Here is a 22,000-nt window from a genome sequence, read left to right as displayed (position 1 = left end):
AACAGCTCACATCATGTGTGTACTAGACATTATTAGATCATCATATGTGCCTAAAGCTGTCAAAAGTCTCTTATAGTAAAATATCAGGAGAATTTACCTTTAATTACATTCAAAAAGACATAATATTTGTCTAATAAATGAATGAATAAACAACAACAACAACAACAAAATATCTAATGATTTCTTACTTTTTTCTAATTATTTGATATACTACTAGTATTATTATTATTTCAAATATATCAAGTTCCAAAATTTAATCTTTATATTTGTTGTTTATGTTGTTATGTTTAAATGCACTATAAATGTAGTAGTTTTACGTTTTAGTCCATTTAAAAATAACAACATAAACAACAAATTTAAAGATTACATTTTGGAACTTGATATATTTGAAATAATAATAATAATAATAATAATAATAATAATAATAATAATAATAATAATAATAATAATAATAATAATAATTGAGTTGAATTTTTTTTTTTTAAATAAATAAAAAATAAATAAACACACACATATATATAAGAGCATATGTATCGCTGCACACTTGTTAGACGTGGAGAGTCCTGAAAGGTTTTGGAGGGGCGCAGTGATTGGAGAGGGTGGGACTCCAGCAAGTGCGCTTTATCCTTCCTCTCCAGAGACGAGCCAGGTACAAACAGCAGCTGACAGCCCACCGCCGCCAGACTCCAGCGACTCCAGCAGACCACGGTAAGAACAAAGATCGTCTCTCTCCTCTGAGCGCGTGAGCTGCACAGAAACTGAAGTTACTCTCGGGATCAGGATGAATCGAGGAGCGCGAGGAACCTCAGTGTGACGAGAGAGAGAGAGAGAGAGAGAGAGAGATGATAGCGACGGGCAACAATCGAACTTTTCATGATGAGTTGATTTTGGAATATTTCGCAACTTTATCGCTTTAATATGACTTTTAAATCCATCCTTCTGTTTTTTTTTTCTTCTTTTTTTCCCCCGTAAACTATTTGTAAAAGAAGAAGAAGAAAAAAAAAGCTTTTAAAATGTTTTCGGTTTTACATTCTGCATTATGTGAGATCAAAATAACTACGTCAGATTAATAAACAAAGACAAATGTATATAGTTTGTAGAAAACAGAAAAGCAGATTATGCTAATTATGATTATTATTAATAGTATCCTATTAGTTGAATTGTGTTCTTACGTGCTGTTCGGAATGGTGAAGTGCATTGTGCTGGATATGAGAGTGTTGTGATAACCTCTGGAAGATCTGTCTGTGACAGTCACCTCAACCTTTGACTCAGAGGAACATCAGATGCCACTCTCTCTAAGCACTTCAAGATGTTCTCTCTCTCTCTCTCTCTCTCTCTCACACACACACACACACACACACACACTGCTGTTTTAGGTGAATCCTCAGTTGTTGGTCAGCTTGTCCATGTGTACATCATGAAGTCGCTCCAGAGACAGAATCCTCACAGCTGGGCTCCAGCTCTCTCTCTCTCTCTCTCTCTCTCTCTCTCTCTCTCTCTCTCTCTAATGCCTGCTCTAGTAAACAATGATTAAGGGATGGCAGTAAGAATGAGAGGGAAGGGTGGAAAAGGAGGAGTAAGAGACAGACGCCAGACTCTGGACTGTTTCTGAAGAGATCAAACTTTATTGCTCTGTATTTTTTTAGTTTAATATTCTTAGCTTAGTACTACTACTATTTAAATAATAATTAATTGAATTGCATTGATTAAATTCTAAGCGTAAAATAAATCCTCCAAAATCTGCCTTCATTCACTTCTATTGAAATTGCCTCACTGTCTCTCATGCTCACTGATGAAGCAGTATCAGCTGACTACTATATTTAATAAAGTGTTCTTATTTCACAGAAGTAAACAATGAGAGTCAAAATCATGCCATTGATCTGATCAGCACCCAGTCCGGTTGATTAAGACACACTTAAACGATATAACACTGCAACAGATGAATGCTCTATCGCTTCTCCATCAGTTCATGCCAGCTTTAGCTCTGAGTGGCAGGTTATTACTAATCCAGGACGGTGGAGCCTCGTCTCTGGAATAAACAGTGTGTGATTGATCGAGGTCCTCACCTCTCGTGTGTGTGTGTGTGTGTGTGTGTGTGTGTCTGCAGGCCTCCATCGCTGCAGCTCCAGCTCGTAGAATGAGTTACTACTTGGATCCAGTTTCCTCCTGTCAGGCTCTTCAACCGCCTGACTGTCTGGGTGTAATGGTAAGACCTCCACCTTCCACTGTAAATCACTCTGAGCTGCCCACACTAGCCATGTGTAAGAAACAAGTGAACACACAGCCATGAGTGCTGCAGCATCAACATCAACGGCATTTGTGGCATAATGTTGATCAATACAGAAATGAATGGGACAAAGGGCTAATAAAAAAAAGCATATATTGAATGCATTATAAGTCGCTTTGGATAAAAAAAAAATAATAATTAAAAAAAATACATAAATGTAAGGTTTTCTTTAGAAAATACTGACAATGGATATGAATGGGGCAAATCCATACGCATTAAGATACTCACGGTTTTGGTAGCATAGCTGTAACCCTTTTTTATTTTAATTTTTGGCTTATTAACTTCTTTTGTAGAACAATATGTCAAATTTTACTTCAAATTTTGCCATCAAAAGCGTAATGCAGTAAACGCTGAAACCATAAAACTGTAAAAATAATTTAAATACAGCTAAAATAGTACAAAAAAGTCTTACAAGAAAAAGGTAGTGTATGTATCTGTTATAAAATTGTAAACTGGACCTTTTTTTGTAATCAATATAATGCCACAATTATTAATATGTATTATTGTATCCGTAATTAAATATATATAGAAAGAGGCTCGCACAGATTTGGAAGAACATGAGAGTGAGGAAATTATGCCAACATTTTTTGGGGGTGAATTAACCATTTTGGCATCATTAACTCACTCTCATGTTCTTCCAAATCTCGAGTCTCTTTCTTCTGCTGAACACAAAAGTACCCATTGACTTCCATAATATTTTTATTTATTTATTAATTTATTATTATTACTATACAGTATATATATATATATATATATATATATATATATATATATATATATATTATTTTTTTTATTTTATTTTTAAAAAAAAATTGGAAGTCAGTCGCTGCCAGCTTCTCTTACCCACATTCTTGAAACTATCTTCTTTTGTGTTCAGCAAAAGAAAGAAAATGAATAGAAATAAATTAATTAAGATTTGGAACAACTGAGTGATTTTTACATTTTTGAGTGATCTATCCCTTTAAATATATATTAAATGTAGTGTATATATAATACTGTCCATTGACATATCCTTTATTTTGTTCTGTGCCACATTAGAATAATATCCCAGCTCTGTGACCGTGGTTTCTTGCCTCCAGGTGTTTCATATACATTTGCTATTGTCTGAGCAGATGCAAATGCTGTAGAAAGGTGAATATCAATGTGATTTCAGTGCTATTAAATGGATGTGAACCCGGGGGTGACAAAAAATCCCCCCCTGATACCAAAACGTTGTTTACACACAGAAAGCTGCGTGTGACTGGAGAGCAATGGGCTTTTCTCGAAGAGAACAATACAAAGGGTGCGGAAGAATTAATATGAGGATGCTTTTAACCCCTTCCACCCTGTCTAGAGGTCAGAGGGGTTGAGGTAGTTTGTTGGGCGCTTGTAAAAAGAGATGGTTAGGGGCGTATTGGGATTCTGCCCAGGTGAGTGTCTGATAAAGAGTCAGGCATCAGTATGCACAGACAGGGCTGTTAGTGTTTGAGCCGGAAAGGGTCGCATGCTAATCCCCACCCGACCCGGCCTCGTCCTCATGCAGGGACTCACCGTTCTGTTATCTGCTCAGCTGACCTCGTGGCTTTGGAAATCGAGACGCTTGTCAAAGGCTAAGCAGACGGGGCTTCCCTCCCGGTTCATTAATTTACATGCGCTGAAGAAGAAAAGACCTTCTGTGATCTCATCTCTTCCCCTGAACATCTCCTCCACCTCTCGCTCGCTCACGAAGACCAGTGGACCTGAGGAAGACGCACAGATAGTGTCTGTCATTAGCACTACAGACTAAAACAGCAAGTCTGCCTAGTGTTGTATTTCCTGTTGACACCACACACTTATTTTTTTTTTCTGGAGGGTTGCAAATATTATCTGACAGTGATTCTTGCATTACTTTTTCAACAGTGCTGCATCTACAGCATGAAACATACAGAGCAACCAGTGCAGAACAAATGACTCTCATGAGCTGATTCTTTTGAGTGAATCAAAAAGCCTTAAGCACAGATAATGTAGTGATTCCAGAATGAATGACACCTATGAGTCTGTTCTTCGTAGTGAATAAAACATTGTCTCTGTGCCACCAGTTTAGTCCAATTCCCAAACGAATGACTTTTATGACCCTTGTTCTTTTCAGTGAATCGAACACATCACAACACGCAGAGCTTTAAATCAGTGTAGTTACTGATGTTCACATCACAACGCCGTTAAATATGCTCAGTCTGTTGTATCGTAATTTAAACAAATGAAATATTACCACCCATTTATTAAGTTTCAGTGCATTTTATGCATTTGGCAGATGCTTGTTTTGAAAGCAACTTGCATTGCTTTAGAAGATAGCTCTACAGATTTTATTAGTTTATGTAGTTAATGTCAGTTTTTTTTTTTTTATTATAGCGCAAAGGTTTGATTTAACACCGTTTACGATAATTATTTTGCATTCATTATCTCATTAAGAAATGGAGTTGCATTAATTTTCTTCTGGATATTTATGGTTTAAAATATATTAAAAGCAGACGTACTGGTAACGGTAAGGAATCAGAACCAGAATCATTCAGTAATCTCTAATTCACAACCTGATGTGGTACTGCTAATTTGATATCCCGGCTCCCTGATGTTAATGGGGGCAGGGGTGGCATTGCCCTTTGTATGGGACGGGAACCTCCTGTACCCCATAAATCCTACAGCCGTCCTCCTTTCTGCCTCCGTCTCTCCCTCCACCATCATCAGTTTCTCTCTCTGCTCTCGACTGCTTGTCTCCACTCCCCATGACTCCAGTGACAGACTTTCAGACACCCTAACCTCGATCCCGTCCGAGCCCCCTGCCGATCCTCCAACGAGCACAGCTCTGTAAAGCTGATAACCACAGTCTTAACACGACAGCAGGTTTATCGGTCAGGCTGCGGAGACCGGCCCTGGAGACAGACAGGAGCTCAGACACAGTTCATAACCTCTCTGTTGTCCTTTCAAGAGGAATATCTGTGTCATCCTGTAGGGGTTGCACAGTGTTACGGAGCATCTCTTAGGAATAGTGTAGATTCAGGAATAGTTCTAACTATGAACTAGACTTATTTTGAAAGTGGACTGGGTCTGTCAAGCACCAAAGTGATTAAAAAAGCAGCAAGAAAGTACCTCAAAAGTGCTCCATGTGACTGTAGTCCAAATCCTCTGAAGCCGCATGTTAGTTTTGTGTGAAGAACTGATTGAATCTCTGTGGCTAATCATGGAAAATCTTGACATAGTGCACAATAATCTCCTCCAAACTGAAGGCCCGTTACGCTTTGGTCTCAAAAACAGCATTGTTTCATCAATCTTAAACACTGGATTCAAGAAGTTTCCCGAGACTGTAATCAAGCCGGGGACAATGCCTGTATACTGTACACATACAATCTTCTACACAATTGTGTGATGGCATGTGCTTCTGGCCAGGGGAAGTTGATTCAATGGACCTTTATCTGTCACAAACTGGTATTTTCCCTCAGATTGAGGCTCAGAGGCCGTTCTCAGAAAACATCCCGCTGATGAAGGACTGTTTGTGGATCTGCTGGACTCTTAGACGCAGATCGCACTGATTGAGAGGTTAAAGCTTCTGTCTGTATACTGGCTCTTTTTTTTAAGGCTATTAAAATGCCAGAATTGATCCTTGATCAGATTTCTTTTTGTAAAACAAATTCAAACAATGACCTCTGATCGCAAAGTACTGATTGATTTTTAATCAGTAGTGTGTCTTATAAATAATCGAGTATAGTACGAGTTCTTAAAGGGGTCAGATTGTGAGAAATCTAACTTTTCTCTGAGATAAAAGAGTTTATGAAACTACCATGAAAACATACTTAAATGTTAACAACGGGTTAGATTTTTTTTGCTTGTTTGTTTGTTTATGTGTATGTGTGTGCCACATTTTTGTATAGATTGTAAAATAAATCTGTCACAATTTGCAAAAAAAAAAAAAAAAAAAAAAAAAACACCTGACTTTCGCATGATGTAAAAAAACTAAATTAAATTTAATTAAATTAAATAAAAAATAAATAAATAACAAAAATAAAATAAAATAAAATAAAATAAAATAAAATCTGTGGCAAAACTAAAATATGACTATTTTGGTCCTAAACTTTACTAGCACTATAAGAGATCTTCATGAAAATTAAAAATAAATAGGTATGGCCCTTTTAAGGAACCAGTTGACTCATCAAAGTTCTCTGCTAGTGTCTCTTTTATTTATGTTTTTATTTTATTTCATTTTATTTTCTCACTGTCTGACTTCCCCTCGTCCTGGCCTGACGTCAGAGTCCCACCGAGATCAAAAGAATAAAACTGCTTCTCAAGCACTTTGCTGAAACTCGAGCTGCCTCGGGCCACACAGGGAATTTTATGTGTAAAATAGTTGCCGTTTACCGGTGGTACGCGGTTATGAATGAAAGACAAAACACCTTTGACACAAAAAGGGTTTATATATTCTGTGTTTAAAGTGATCTGCAAATCATCCAGTCATCTCTGTGGCTTTCCGAGGTAAAACCATCATCCCAGCTCTAGCTTCAATAGTCTGTGTTGTGTTTGCTCTGTAGAGGTCGAGTGGTGGGATGCCAGTGACTCTGGTTCCTCACATGCAGCCCCCCGCCGTGTGTCACCCACAGAACCCAGCTCCACCCAGACCCCTGTACGGCCAGCACACCCCCCTGCAGGAGGTGCCCAACGGGCCAGACTACAGCCCCAGAGGTAACACAGCAGATGTGTGTGTGCGTGTTTGTGTGTGTGTGCGTGTGCATGTGCGTGTGAGTGTGTGTGCATGTGTGCACGCTGGGACGACTGATTGAGGGATATTAACGAATCAAGGCCAAGTTTCTTCATGTATATCTTCTGATTTATAAATAAATTATGTTTGCATACTTATAACTGGCATTTTTTTATACTTTGTCCAGTATTTACCTTTCCCTGATTATACAATTGAAAATAAACAAAATAAGCATTATTTAGAAAATCTAAAATAATCATAAAATAAACAACAACAACAACAATAATAATAATAATAATAATAATACAACTACTAATAACAATTACTACTACTATATAAAAAATGTAAAAAAAAAAAAAAAATATATATATATATATATATATATATATATATATATATATATATATATATATATATATATATATTAGTGCTGTCAATCGATTAAAAAAAATTAACTAATTAATCGCACAATTTTTTAAAATTAATCGCGATTAATCGCGATTAATCGCAATTAAAAGACTGAAACTTTTTGGATATGTAAATGTAAAATGTAAATAATTAATGTAAACTCAAGACAAAGAAACTATTTAAATTCAAAATATGATTGTTTATTGGAATTTTTGTTTAACTTGTAACACAGATTTTCTCATGTAAACAACATACCTGCAATAAACCATCAATTTCCTCCAAATTAACTGTTGGCTTGAAAGCCATATTTATTACAGAAATAAAAACACAGGCATGTAAGTACCATTTGAATTTCAAAACAATCAATGCCAATAAAAAACAAAAATTATTTCCATGTTGAATTCTAAGTGGACTGCAAAAAAATTCCAAAGTATAGTCATTGCCAGTGCTTTAAGTGGGCCAGTATGCACCAGTACTCATTACCGCCACTTCCAAATATAGCTCGAGCGTACCGCCACCTCTCCGTGCGCCCAGAACGTGCTTGTTCTGGACATCTGTTTTAATAGAGGTTTTAATCTTTTACCTGCACTGCCGATTTTCAGAGCGCCCTTCACAATGCAAGCTTCCTAATTCATCCCACCCAGAGCAGAAACTACATTACCCATTCACCCTTAAGTTATACAAGTGAACAGCGCATGTGTCGCTTTTCCCACTGTTAAGTGTCAACAACTCAACGTGGCCGGAGAAGGTGTGTGAAACTCGTTATGAGTGTACACAACGCTCGGTTCGGTTAAAAATCAAATACAGTTAACAACAACACTTAATATGTTTTCTTGGCTTCAGACTCTGAATACTGCAAGAACAAGACCAGAATCTGATGATTCGCTGACTGATACCTCACCAAATTCGAACCCTATCACTGCAGGTCAGACTGAAGCTAATGAAGTAATGCGGGTCTTTCAGGAAGGGTGACCAGACGTCCCGAAAAATTCGGGACAGTCCCGAAATCTAAACTGTTGTCCCGACTCCCGAATCTGGCCCTAATTGTCCCGGAAGTTATACTAAAGCAAAATCTTGAGTATTTATTGTCTGATAAACATTAAAAACTGTCTGCGGAGGTTGAGTCGTCCTGCAGCCCCCGCTGGCTGTTCATTGGCTGCAGCATCTTTTTTCTAAGTTCTAAAAAAATACCGTAGACGGCAAGGCACAAATTTAGATATTCATTTATCTAATTAATCTATAGCCTATGCACAAAGACAATATGATCTTTTTGTCCCCTTTTTGTTTTAAAGCTTGATGAAGAGAGAGAGCGCAAGTTGCTGCAGCTGAGGAGGACAGTGATGCACGCGTACAGGAGTGATTGACAGTTCGCGGCACTGTGTACAAAAAACACTCCGCTACACAATTATTTCCTTATTTTCGTTTAAGCTTATTAACGTTAGCGTTACAGAAAGGTCTGATTTACGCACTGTTACAGTCATTGTTTTTTTTTAAACAATGACATTTGAGTTCATGATTTTAATGTTGCTGTTTCTTGTGGCAGACTGAATGAAGAATGTTTCTTGTGGCAGACTGAAGAGTAATCCGGCAGAGTTTTATACTGAAACCTTCCGTCTAAAAGTCCTTTCTTGGTCTTATCCATATTTCTTTGCACGTTGAACACACATAGGCCACAACTGAAAAAATTTTTTTTAACGCGTTAAATATTTCAAATTAATCGAATGCGTTAACGCGCTAATTTTGACAGCACTAATATATATATATATATATATATATATATATATATATATATATATATATATATATATATATATATATATATATATATATATATATATATATATAACCTAATAAAGTTTATTCTTACTGCATATTTTCTGACATATCAATAAATGATGTTTGTACAGTCAACATTGACAAATTAATTTACCTTAACATATATATATTTTTAAATAAAATGTATATCTATTATTATTATTATTATTATTATTATTATTATTATTATTATTATTATTATTATCATTATTGTTATTATTACCAATATTGTATATTCCCTTTCTTAGATTATGAACAAATATTTTCAAATATTTTAAATTATATTATAAAACTAAAATGTTTTAGTAGTAACTAAAAACATTCCATCCAACACTTTATCTCACAAAAAAATTAGTTTCACTCAGAAATGTCATATTTGAGACGTAAAAATGTTTTGTGGGCAGAAAAAAATGCATGACTCAGAATGAGGTCAATATACTCTTGACACAATATAAAGTTGAGGCCTGTTTGGTTTTAAACAGATCTTTGTGTGTGTGTGTGTGTGTGTGTGTGTGTGTGAGAGTCTGTGAAAAGTGCATGTGCGCAAACACACGCTTCACATTTGAGGAGGAGGAAACTGCGATGCATCTGGTAAAAGCATCTCTTTGGGGGTCAATGTCCCCGTCGTCCCCCAGAGAACAATGTTTTCTCTGCCACACTCAGTGTGTGTTTTTATTTGTGTGTGTTGGATCGAGGAGGTGACTGCATGCTCTGGATTTTTCTGTCCAGGACATTTTTTTAAATGTTTATTCAGAATAAGAACATTCCTCCCAGTGTTTGACATCAGCCTCCCTGCTTTTCAAAACGCCAGAAACAGCGTCGACATGCGCCATCTGTGCGTGCATGTGCATGCTTGGATAGATCCAGCTGTGGCACCAACTATTGCTTGACACCTCCCCAATTGGGACACAAGGCCACAAGGGTACAAGGGCGCAAGGGCTCAGCAGCGGCCGTCCTTTTCCCAAGCCTCAGGCCCCGGGGGGATCGGGCCGGGTCGGGTTTGATGGGATTTGCTTATGTTTGTTGCTGGAGCAACTCACTGTATGAATATATGTCGCACCATCATAAACATCTTCAACTGGAAAAAAACGACCTGTTGAACTTTTTCCTTGGAGGTGATGCATGAGGGTCAAGCACTGTGAACGCTCTGATGTTTGGGGTTTTATTTAATACGACGGGCCGTGAGTTTAGAGAGATTTTACAGGCCGGCAGAATCCAGAGATGCTGTTTCTCGGTCGTTTCTTTAGTCATGGCTCAGGCACGGTTTAGTCAGATCTAAAGTGAACGAACTCGTCTGTGTGAGACGGTAACCTCAAAACACACTCTTGAACTGTCATCCAAGCCACCGCGTGCAAAAACCGTTGGACTGCTACAGCTGTTAGTCAGAATGAAACGGGACGCCCTCCTGTCACACACAAGCCCTTGTCTTTAGCAGTTAGAATGACTTTTAACCTTATTTCAAAGACAATAGAAGTAATTAAAACTATATGAAGTCCTACTTAAGTGGGCAAAAAATGTTAATGGAATTGCATTTAATATAAGTTTAGGCTAATACATTTTCATTTAATAGTAAATTGCATGCAATTTGTGTCCGAAAGTTTTTTTTTTTCACAATGGAAATTAGCCATCAGTAAATGACATAAAAGATTGGTTATCATAAATGCTTGTCAGTACATTCTGCAGTAACTTTAACGATATTTCAAAGACAATATAAGTAATTATGACACTACATAAAGAAGCACTGCTAAAGTGGGTCAAAAAAGTTCATGCATTTGCATTTAATATACATTTAAACTGATGCATTTTAATTTATTTGGAAATGACATGCAATTAAGTGTCTGGAGACAGGCAGAAGTCTCCCAGTTTATCTGAATTCACCGCTACTGATTTTAAGAGAGTTTACTTCTATTCCCAGCCACAGCCTTGCTAGAATAAAATGCATTCCTCATTTGCATAATGTTTAGCATTTTGCAACTCTCTGACACACTCACTTGATTTTCGCTCCACTGTCAGTCCCACAATCCCTCACATAATTGGCTGATTAGTTCCCACAGAGAACCAATGGGAACCGCCGCTCTTTAAGCATGACTTTATGATGTAAAGCTTTACCTCAGAGTTGACAGACTCAGTTTTTCAGTTCGGGATTATTTCAGTTTTTCCGTCCTTTTCACAGCGGCAAAATCTTTCGGAAGGACGTGACCAAATGTAGTTCTTGGTCTAATTTTTTTGACTACATGGTTTGGCTTTCCAGACGTCATTTTTTCCTCTGTCCTTTTTTAAGTACTATCCAATCACGTGCAAAAGCTTATGATGTTTAACAAACCAGGGCATTATTGCTGCAAATGAAGGTGGAATGTTTTCCATGACTGTTAGAACAGCAGGCCGGCCTTTGGTTTCCAGGTGTGCCATGAAGCGTGCCTCTTGACACACTATAACACACACAGACATGCACAGACGCCCACATGTTTTCAGACAGCTTCAGCGGAGCTGTACGAGTCCTGCATCTGGCGCAGGTGCAGTCAGTTAAACCAGAGACACGCTAGAAACGGCTTTTGCATACTACACATATGGGACCTGTGTGTGGAGAAGGAAAGCTTGTGTCAGTTTTCTGCGACGTGGCACACTGTTGCTCCTCTAGTCCATCAAGATGTAATTATATTTCACAAAGAACATGCATTAGTAGACTATACTTTTCTATTTAACATGCATGCAATCATGTAACAAATCTACTTCTCTACAGTCCAGATGTGAATGCTGCTTATCACATGCTTTCCAAAGAAAAGCCATGCAACCATTATGCAATGAGACATTATTCTGGATAAAATGCTGGGAAAATCTAGAGATTTAACAATGATAAAATGCTTTTAACTCTGGAGAGTACTCTCTTATCATGATCAGCCCTTGTGAAAAAGAACCATGCTGAATTGTATTGTATATATATATATACATATATCATGTGTTATGATATGTTCAGTTTGGGTGAACTATACCTTTAAGTACTTTTGAAGAAAAATACACTTGCATGATGCTTCTTAACACCCTTTTGAAAAGTGCACTTTAATAATGTCATATTAAGTTTTACTCTAAAGTACATTATAAATGATTAGTTTTTTAATAACTAAGTATACATTTTCATTAAGTCATGCAATATTGTAATACCTTGCTTTTAAAAGTAACTCTCCCCAGCACTGCCAACAGCATGCAGGCCTTCTACATAATCACCCAATCATGGCATGCAAGAAGGCAGGATCTGCAGAGAACAGTGCAATTCAAATACATGTGCATATAATGCATGTGCTGCAAAAGAACAAGTCAATAGGAAAACTGGACATATTAGGAAATTTAGAAATCCTGGTCAGGATTTCTGGGAAGAAACGGATGAATGGTCACCCTATTTTATAATATCATTTAGAATTGTTACCTTTCTCCACTTCTCTTGTTCACCAGACTTCATTGCTCAAATTTCACGTATACAGAAAGTCCAATGACACAAATGCACACACACACATAAATACATGTTCCTCACAGCTCCATCCATTAAAATCACACAAGCACTGTAAACTCCCACATCACACACACACACACACACACACATTTGGGCCACACTTGACAGCTGTGTTATGCAGCTCTGGCACCGCTGGCTTACATTTTACGTTATTTGACAACTGGAAAGTTGAATTGAGGAGAAACTGCAGAGCTGAAATTGAAAAGTGTGTGTATGATGTTGTGTGGAAGCACCTTCCAGTGTCTGTGTGTGTGTGTGTGTTTGGAGGAGAGTGCTGTCTCTGATGAGGGGCACGTCCTCGCGGGACAAGGCCCATTTTTTTCTGGGTTAAAATAAACAGACAACTGGCGGGGGTCTGGGGGTTATGGGAAAGGAGGAAACAGTGATGCTAATCAGTCCTGCACACACTTCCCCCAACAATAAAACACAACGAGAGAGAGAGAGAGAGAGAGATCATTTAAGCTGTAAGTGCACATGAGTGAAAGTTTAGGACTACAGCTCCACTTAGCAAGGTCAGGTGTCAAAACTAACTCTCCAGATCATTTTATTTATTTATTACGGTTTTCACAAAGGCCATCCATGTTACATGATATTACAAAATCACATGTATAGGCAACAATTACACAAGCTGAACAATTCAGAATTTGTACAATTAAAGGGATAGTTCAGTGAAACATGAACATTTTGTCATATATTTTACGTAATATATAATATGTGGAACAGAAAAGATCTTATTTGAAAGCATTAATGTACAAATGTCAGTTTACATATGGAAAGTGCACCATAAAAGTATCAGAAAAGCAATCCTTTCAAGTTGAGTGCTGTAAAAATGCACTTAATTGTACTGAAAGTGTATTTGTAGTTTGTGTGTGTGTGTGTGTGTGTGTGTGTGTAATGTTACTGAGACACTTTCATGACTATATTTCATAACACACTTAAGTACACTTTAGAAAAGTACACTTAGTGACAATGTCAAAGTAAAAGTTCAAATACATTTTAAATCATCATGTTTTAAAGAAGTAAACTTATTTTTAAGTTGACTAACAGAAATAACATTAAAATATTGTTTAGTTTATCATGCTTTAAATGTTAGTCAGCACATCCAGCAGTAACATTAACCATATTTCAAAGACAAAAGATGGAATTATGAAATTGCATATAGCGATTTACTGAAGTCCTATAAGCGGGTCATAAAACACACTTTTAAGTTCAATTAATTGCATTGAAATATTCCTATAATGCATTTTCATTTAATTGTAAATAACAAGCTGTAAGGTGTTTCAAAGATTACATTCAGTCCACACCAAAGTATATTCTTTTAAAGTTTATCATTTCTGTAAGTACTCTTTTTTTTAAAGTATGCTAATTATTTTTCACAAAGGCTTGTCTGAACTTGTGTGGGGCATCTTTAACTCAGCAAAACAAATTCCTTGTATGCACAAACATACTTGGCAATGAAGCTGTTTCTGATTCTGATAAAGCTCTTTCGGGAAGTCATGGCCTAATGGTTAGAGAGTCAGACTCCCAATTGAAAGGTTGTGAGTTCGAGTCCCGGGCTGGGAGGAATTGTGGGTGGGGGGAGTGCATGTACAGGGCTCTCTCCATCTTCAATACCATGACTTAGGTGTCTTTGAACAAGGCATTGAACACCCAACTGCTCCCTGGGCGCCGCAGCATAAATGGCTGCCCACTGCTCCGGGTGTGTGCTCACAGTGTGTGATTGTGTGTTCGCTGCTCTGTGTGTGTGCACTTTGGATGGGTTAAATGCAGAGCACGGATTCTGAGTATGGGTCACCATACTTGGCTGAATGTCACGTCACTCTTTCTGATTTTGAGAGTGAATCTAAGATCTATTTTTGTGCTGCACAAAGCAAGAAAGTCATACAGATTTAGAATACCATGTGAGTAATTAAGAAAGACAGGATAATTAATGCACATAGCTCGTGTATTGTAGCATTCCTGCAGTATATGATGGATTGAATAAACCAGCAGCCCCTGACATGTACGATCAATGGACAGAAGTGTGTGTGTGTGTGTGTGTGTGTGTGCCTGTAAAAGACAGAACGTCTGGGGGGCAGAGACGCCTAGAGAGGGGAGGAGAAGAAGAGGGCAAAATGGAGAGATGTAATGTAATTTGCCACACAATGGGGTGAATAGCAGGCACGTGGTGGAGCTAATGGAGGAGAGATATGTCCTTTTTAGCAGTACTAATTGATAAGAAAGAGCTTTGCCTTTGTTCAAGCAGTCCCCCTCCTCTTCTGTCTGGGACACCATCAGTGAACCCCCATCTGCTGTCCAGGGTCCTCATGAACTATTCACCACACACAAGTGTCTACTTGCTATATGTTAATGTGTGTTTGTTGCTGTGTGAATGATATATAGTTTAATAATCAGTGTCACTGTCAGACGTCAGTATAATAATCCCTCAGTGTTACTTTATGTTATGCATATTTTATTTTTGCTGAAATGTGTTAGCTGATACTTTGTCTGACCGTCCATAAGGGTTGACACTGTTGACATATTGGTTATTGGCTAATATTAGATTTTTTTTATCATTATATTATATTGATATCGGGTGTTTCATTTCCCAGATGTTTATATTTTATATAAATTTGACTTAAAGTAAATCTTCAAAAACACAAAAGATTCAACAAACTTTAGAAAATCTATCATTTCAAAATTCATATAATAAAAACTATATCATGTTGTATTTTTAAAATGATAGATTTTTTTATTTATAATCTTATATTTATTGATATATATGCACACACACACACACTTTTTTATCTTTAATAATTTAATTATTATAATTATTATTACTATATGTGTTGCATAATGTGAAACTGTTTCTGCAGCTGTGCCAGACTTATCATTCATTTAAGTATTTTTTTAATACATAAATGAATTAAGCATAACACTATGACCTTTATGAATAACTCATGAGGTTTTTGCCCACTCCCAGTATAAATGCTGTTTGATGTCATGCATTAGCTCTTCCTGTTAGCACCCGTGGCTCGATTCTTGATGGTAGTCATTATAGAGTTGTTGCACTGCATCATCTCATACCTCATAACCATCGAAACCATGACAACAGCACAGTGGCATCAGAGAAGCGCTGTCTGCGCCGGGGTCTTCCTCCTTAACACAGTCCTGATTCCCCTCCTCAGGGTAAATTCCCATTCAAATATGAGCAGTTCTGAAGCAAAGCACATGCTTCCAGTAAGTGTGACGGGTTTTTCCTTCACTGTATCCTGGAGACTGATTGTTTTGGGGAGTCAACAACTTGCTTGCAGCCCAAGTTGGACAAAGAATGAATTTCGGTTTTATGAATCAAAACCAAGACTCCCCCGTGTTCATGCAGAATTTCTTATAATTACAGAAGCGTTGCCTGCATTGAGGAGGTTTCTGAGAAATCCTGAAATTCTGAGTAGGATGCCTAACCCAGGCTTCGCTGGTTTGTCCACAACAATTTTCCATCTTATAATAGAGCAGCCAACAAAACATGGGAACATTAAGAATATACACTAGCCGCTGACGGAGGTGTTTGGCTGTTGGCCAATCAGTCATACTACAACCGAAACAATTCATGGATCTAATACACAATGTGAATAATTTAAGATTTTTAAATGTTTTGAACCAAGTCTCTTCGGCTCACCAATGCTGCATTTTCTTTGATTAAAAATGCATTAAAAATAGTAATATTGTGAAGCATTATTACATTTTACTCCAGTCTTCAGTGTCACATGATCCTTCAGAAATCATTCTAATTGGCTGATTTCTACTTTGTCGGACATAGACGTCCTTTCTTAAAAGGAGAAAAAGGGCCACTCAGCAACCTCTGGCTCTGATATTAGTCAGCAACCCCATTAGTCTTAATGGCTGTCTCTCGGCACAAGGGAGCCTGGGCTGTCCTTTTAAAAGTACATATAAGGAGCTCATTAAGACTTAAAACAAAGCGGAGCAGTGAGATGGGGTCAAACGAACGAGTGAATGAGCGAGTGACTGACTAACAGAAGGGGGAGGAGTGCGAGATCTCCTCCTTCCATTAAGATCCCTTCCTCCTTCCAGCTCTCATTGACGGGTTCCTGTGACCACAGAAGCCCCATAAAGGCTCAGCCATTTCCATAATCGCTCATATCTGTCGGATGAAACACTATCCAGACAGCTTAATGGACACTCTGAAGAATCCCTGTTTAAAAATCCATAGCTGATCAATACCGCTGGCTCCCCGGCCTCTCAGCAGCGCTCGCAGATGTGCGCCACCGTACTCGCAGCCTAGTATTGACCCGGATAATAGGGTTATTCTGAACACAGAGACCTGTGCTGGTCACATGTCTTACCTCAGCTTTCCATCAGCGAAGCTCTTTGTGGAAAATCCGGGAGGTCAGAATTAGTTTTACGGAAACGCACGAATCCCCAATGTGTTCTAGGCAGCCGTTCCCACAGCTGTCAAAGCCGTTGGGCTTCACTTAGGAAACGAGCTGATCAGCACATGAAAATTGCAAAAGCATGGCAACTAATTAAGTTAACGCAGTCGCAGGCCCTCATCCCTCCACCTCCATTCACCTTCTTTTAGACGCCAGTCAATCTTTGCTCAAATCCATAAGCAGGGTGATTTGATTTACAAAATTTTATTTGAGTTGTTCACAACATGAGTCAAAACCAACCAGATATACGTTCGATGACATTTTAGCGGTTTCCATGCATATAAAGTAAAAAACACTAATAATAAATGAGTAGCAAATCATCATATTAGATATAGGATCATGCGACACTGAAAACTGGAGTAATGATGCTGAAAATTCAGCTTTTTAATTTACATTTTAACAGATATATTCAAGTAGAAAACCATTATTTTAAATTGTAACAATATTTGACAATATTTCTGTTTGTACCATACTTTTGTTGACATAAATGTTGCCTGGTGAGCATAACAAAATTCTTTTAAAAACATTTACAAATCAATCACACGTGATATAATAGAAACGTAAAGAGTCAATCTTTGCTCAAATCCAGTGATTCAGTTTATAAAATAAAATTTGAACTGTTCACAACATGAGTCGAAAGCAACCAGATATGCATTTGTTGAGGTTTGAGCGCTGATTTAATGCAAATAAAGTGGATTATTATTATTTATTATTGTTATTTTTTTAATTATAGGTGTTTAACGTGAAAGGATCCTCTGTAAAATCCTAAATTGGGTTTGTACTGATCTAGTCAAGGTGGGCAGGAAATATTCTGAGGTGTTTATGAGGGCTGGGTCGTTACTTTCAGATCATTTTCTGTGTATTAACCAGACGAGAGACGTGTCTTTTTATCCTCTTTTGTTGCTCGTGTGATTCCTCCGCTCCGGTGAGAGTTCAACTGAGCGTAGCGTCAGCCATTCACGATGACGGATGGGATACTAAAACACGAGCCAGTGCGGATTACACTGTTTATCTGTGTTTTTAAATAGACTGGACAGTTTTCTTGCCCTTGACAGCCTTTTCTTGAGAGAGCGATGTGTGTCGTATTCCTCATTCGGAGGTCAGCGTTTCTCGGATTTTGAAATCGCCAAAGTACAGCACATGCAAGTACATGAGTGTTTGTGAGCTATTATGGCAATATGACACTTTCAGCAGTAGATTGCATCAGTGTAGTTAGGCAACATTTTTCTCTTGTTTTTATTTTATTTTTTAGTCTGAAGAAATTGCTCAAGAATATTCGCACGAATAATGGACCAAGATGTGACCTCTGTTTCTTTGTGTAACTGCTCTGTTTGTCAACCTCAGCTTCTCTGTATTGAATAAGGCCCTTACATTTGTTAAATGTCTTAACAAATGGGAAGTTCCCATAACCATTCAAGTGGCAATTGTGCCCAAGAAATGACCAAACTCGTTTCCAGGTCAGATGCTATCACAACTTTGTGATCCCTGGTGACCGTATTTTAAAATTCAATGCTCGGTTTTATTGGTGGAGATTCATTTTGGAACAAAACAAGGGGTGTGGATGCCAAGGCCACATCTGAAATGTGTTTACACTGATTTTTCAGTGGTGGCATAACTATATTTACATACGACTCATACATTGTGGGAAACCATGTATGGTAGTCTTGTGCACAGCCAATAGAAAACAAGAAGGTGTGTGCTGATTGGAATGACTGTTAAATATTCATCTGGTTCTTAAAGATGCAGTGCAAAAAAAACAAAAAAAAAAAAAACAAAAAAAAACAAACAAACAAATGGTAGACTGATACTGAAGAGTCACACTGTAAAACAACAACAACAAAAACAAAAAATATGACATTTATGGTAACATACAGCTGTGGTTGCCAGACCTTCATTGTAAAAAATATATATAATTGCGACATTTTAGGTTCACAGACTTAAAAAAAAAAAAAAAAATTGTCTTTAACTGATGTACCACTGTAATACACTGATAACCATCAAAAACAGATGGTGATAAAAAGGTCACACGATGAATCAAAGCTCATCACAAACAGCTGAGAAGTGAAATGCTTAGCTTATATATAGAAGGAGCACTGTGTCATTCTCACAAATACTAAACACCATCATTGTAACACCCTGAAATAATGCAAAAAACAGTCATTTAACAACATTAGATGTACACAACTGATGAGAGAGAGAGAGAGAGAGAGAGAGAGAGAGAGAACACTAAGAATAAACATTTATTTTAATGAAAAAACATCAAATATGAAGTGTCATGCAAGGAATTTTGGGATTGTAACTCTACATTTTATTTTTATTTTTCACTGCAAATTATACAATGGCGATCTTTTTCATTTTCATAAACTGTAATTTTAACAGTATTTTACTGTTAAATATAAAGTTATTCATTTTTTTTTCTAATTAATGTAACCACAGCACCCCATATTGACAGAATAACACAGAATTGTTGATATTTTTGCACATTTATTAAAAAAGGAAATATGAAACTGAAACTGAAATATCACATGGTCCTAAGTATTCAGACCCTTTGCTCAGTATTTAGTAGAAGCACCCTTTAGATCTAATACAGCCATGAGTCTTTTTGGGAAAGATGCAACAAGTTTTTCACACCTGGATTTGGGGATCCTCTGCCATTCCTCCTCGCAGATCCTGTCCACTTCTGTCAGGTTGGATGGTAAATATTGGTGAACAGTAGGGGTGTGCAGCGAAGCCAGTATTTGTATCAGTATCAATCACAACATTTTGAGTTTCAAAAGTGGCTATTTGATTGGCAGTCGTGTTTGATTTGCGCTCTTTTCATTCATAGTTCACGTTCATTCACTTCACACACTCATTGAGTGAATTTAGAGGTTTGTGAAAAAATATTGCCAAAATCCCCTGGCCCACCTGTGAATCTAGTAATCACCAGACTGTGCTGCAGCCTCAGACGAGTATTGGGCAGAATTATTCGTTATCTGTTATTCATTTTTGAAGCCATCATTCGTGACTTTCCGAATAAGGTATTCGGCTTCGAGCACACCCCGAGTGGATAGCCATTTTCAGTTCTCTCCAGAGATGCTCAATTGGGTCTAATCATATATATATATATATATATATATATATATATATATATATATATATATATATATATATATATATATATATATATATATATATATATATCATATATATATATATATATATATATGATATATATATATGAAAAAATATAATTATATAGGTTAATTACACCAATGGATTTCCGAAAAAAAAAAAAAAAGTATTTCCTTCATTTTACTGTAGCTGATCTCACAGCTGAATTAGTGGACGTTTTGAAATGAAATGCATCTTCAACCTTGCAGAGCTCTGGCAGCGCGTGCGTCGCGTCGTCGGTCGCGTCCAGGGAGAGACAGCAGAGTGGAGTGTAATTGAATTGAATCAGCGTGTAACGCCGCCCCTTTACGCGGGGATCAGCCTCTTCCGTGCCGCACACAGAACCGCCCTGGACCGGGGTAACTAACAGAGGGAGGACATGAAAGAGTGATTGAGATAGAACGGAGAAAGAGAGAGGGAGGAAAGAGTCGCTTCAATACTTCAGAGATCGGATCTTGTTAAGGGAAAACCTGTCATTTCTAAGAAACCCCTGGCACACAGACAGACTTTGGAGGACACATTTGGGACTAAAAACATCCAAACTGACTTTCTGCATTGTATGCGTGACAATGACGGCAGCTGTCGATATTAAGCCGTTAACTATAATCAAATCTGAAAAAGTCGACGGTAAGTGCTCTGTTCGTTTTCTCATCCTGATGATTTTAGATTATTGCAAAACGCGTCTTCGTCACTTGTCCAGTCAGCTGTGAGTAACTTTTGTGTATATTGAGGCAATGTCTGTGTGAAATGCATTGAAATCGAGATAATGTAACATACTGTCATGATTTGATGTCAGACAGCAGTTTTCCGAAAGTCTTTGCAACATCAACTGGTTTTGATCAGCGAGTGATAGACAGGTATGATGACAGCCTGCACGCGGCGCTCCAGATGTGCCAGTCGCTGATTTAATGCTATACAAATAATCTTTATTATTTAACCCGTTGGTTTTAACACAGCTAACTGAGCACATGCAGTTACCTCCTAGTCTAATTTCATCAAAGATAGTATGCATGTTTTATATGTGATCACAATTGAAACCAGTGAGGACAAATCGCTTAGTTGTTCAATAAGATCCAACAGAAAGTTGCATACAGTAGACTAAGATAATTTTGTATGATCAGCCTATTGTAGGAAAAGGTATCGATTAATACAAGAATACTTATATTTTAACATTGTTACATTTGTTACACCCTTTTTTTCTTCCACTTTTATTATGGAAATTAGCCAGTTACATATTGGGAATTATTTTCTTTCTTTCTTTCTTTCTTTCTTATGTCTTGTTCTTCTTGTTCTTGTTCTTCTTCCTTGGTTTGTTTTGTTTTGTTGTTTTTTTTTTTTTTTCCACTGGCCACAAATGTAACCACCGACATGTTTGCATGTATTGTGATCATGACACAGCAATAATAGACTGCTTGTATACTCTTTAAATGCTATAGGAATCAGATTTGTTGTGTATAATGACATGTTTTCCATGCTTTCTTTTACTGAGCTTTCAGATTGGAATTAAACAGCTCTGGTCATGTGACTACTTCTGCCAGTCATGTAAAAACGTTTTAATGGAATGTAGTCATACTCATTTATAGTTGAAAACTCTGTAAATGTATGTTGCAAATGTCACCAACAGGATTGAATGGGTTTAATACTGTGATATTGTATAAGGGAATTCAGACCATATCATTGTTTTTCAATAATTTGAACAGATA

The 22,000-nt window shown here is 37.3% G+C and overlaps 1 protein-coding gene across 2 annotated transcripts in view; it reads left to right on the top strand.

Annotated features, from left to right (window-relative positions):
- Window positions 1-560: 560 nt before the first annotated feature.
- LOC127934191 (protein c-ets-1-B) overlaps window positions 561-22,000 on the top strand; it is a 44,075-nt gene continuing 22,635 nt past the window's right edge. The window contains exons 1-3 of one of the 2 annotated variants that reach the window (XM_052531412.1): window positions 561-708; window positions 2,108-2,206; window positions 6,823-6,973. In XM_052531412.1, the coding sequence (XP_052387372.1) occupies window positions 2,138-2,206; window positions 6,823-6,973 (220 nt within the window). In that variant the 5' untranslated portion in view covers window positions 561-708; window positions 2,108-2,137. Of the gene's footprint in view, window positions 709-2,107; window positions 2,207-6,822; window positions 6,974-20,636; window positions 20,925-22,000 lie in introns of those variants that run through there. The other variant, XM_052531413.1, reaches the window with a different exon arrangement.

Source organism: Carassius gibelio, chromosome A18 (genome assembly GCF_023724105.1).
Source record: "Carassius gibelio isolate Cgi1373 ecotype wild population from Czech Republic chromosome A18, carGib1.2-hapl.c, whole genome shotgun sequence".
NCBI classification, from domain to species: domain Eukaryota; kingdom Metazoa; phylum Chordata; class Actinopteri; order Cypriniformes; family Cyprinidae; genus Carassius; species Carassius gibelio.
Note: the sequence above shows the minus strand (reverse complement) of the source record. Positions and strands in the feature narration are given on the sequence as shown.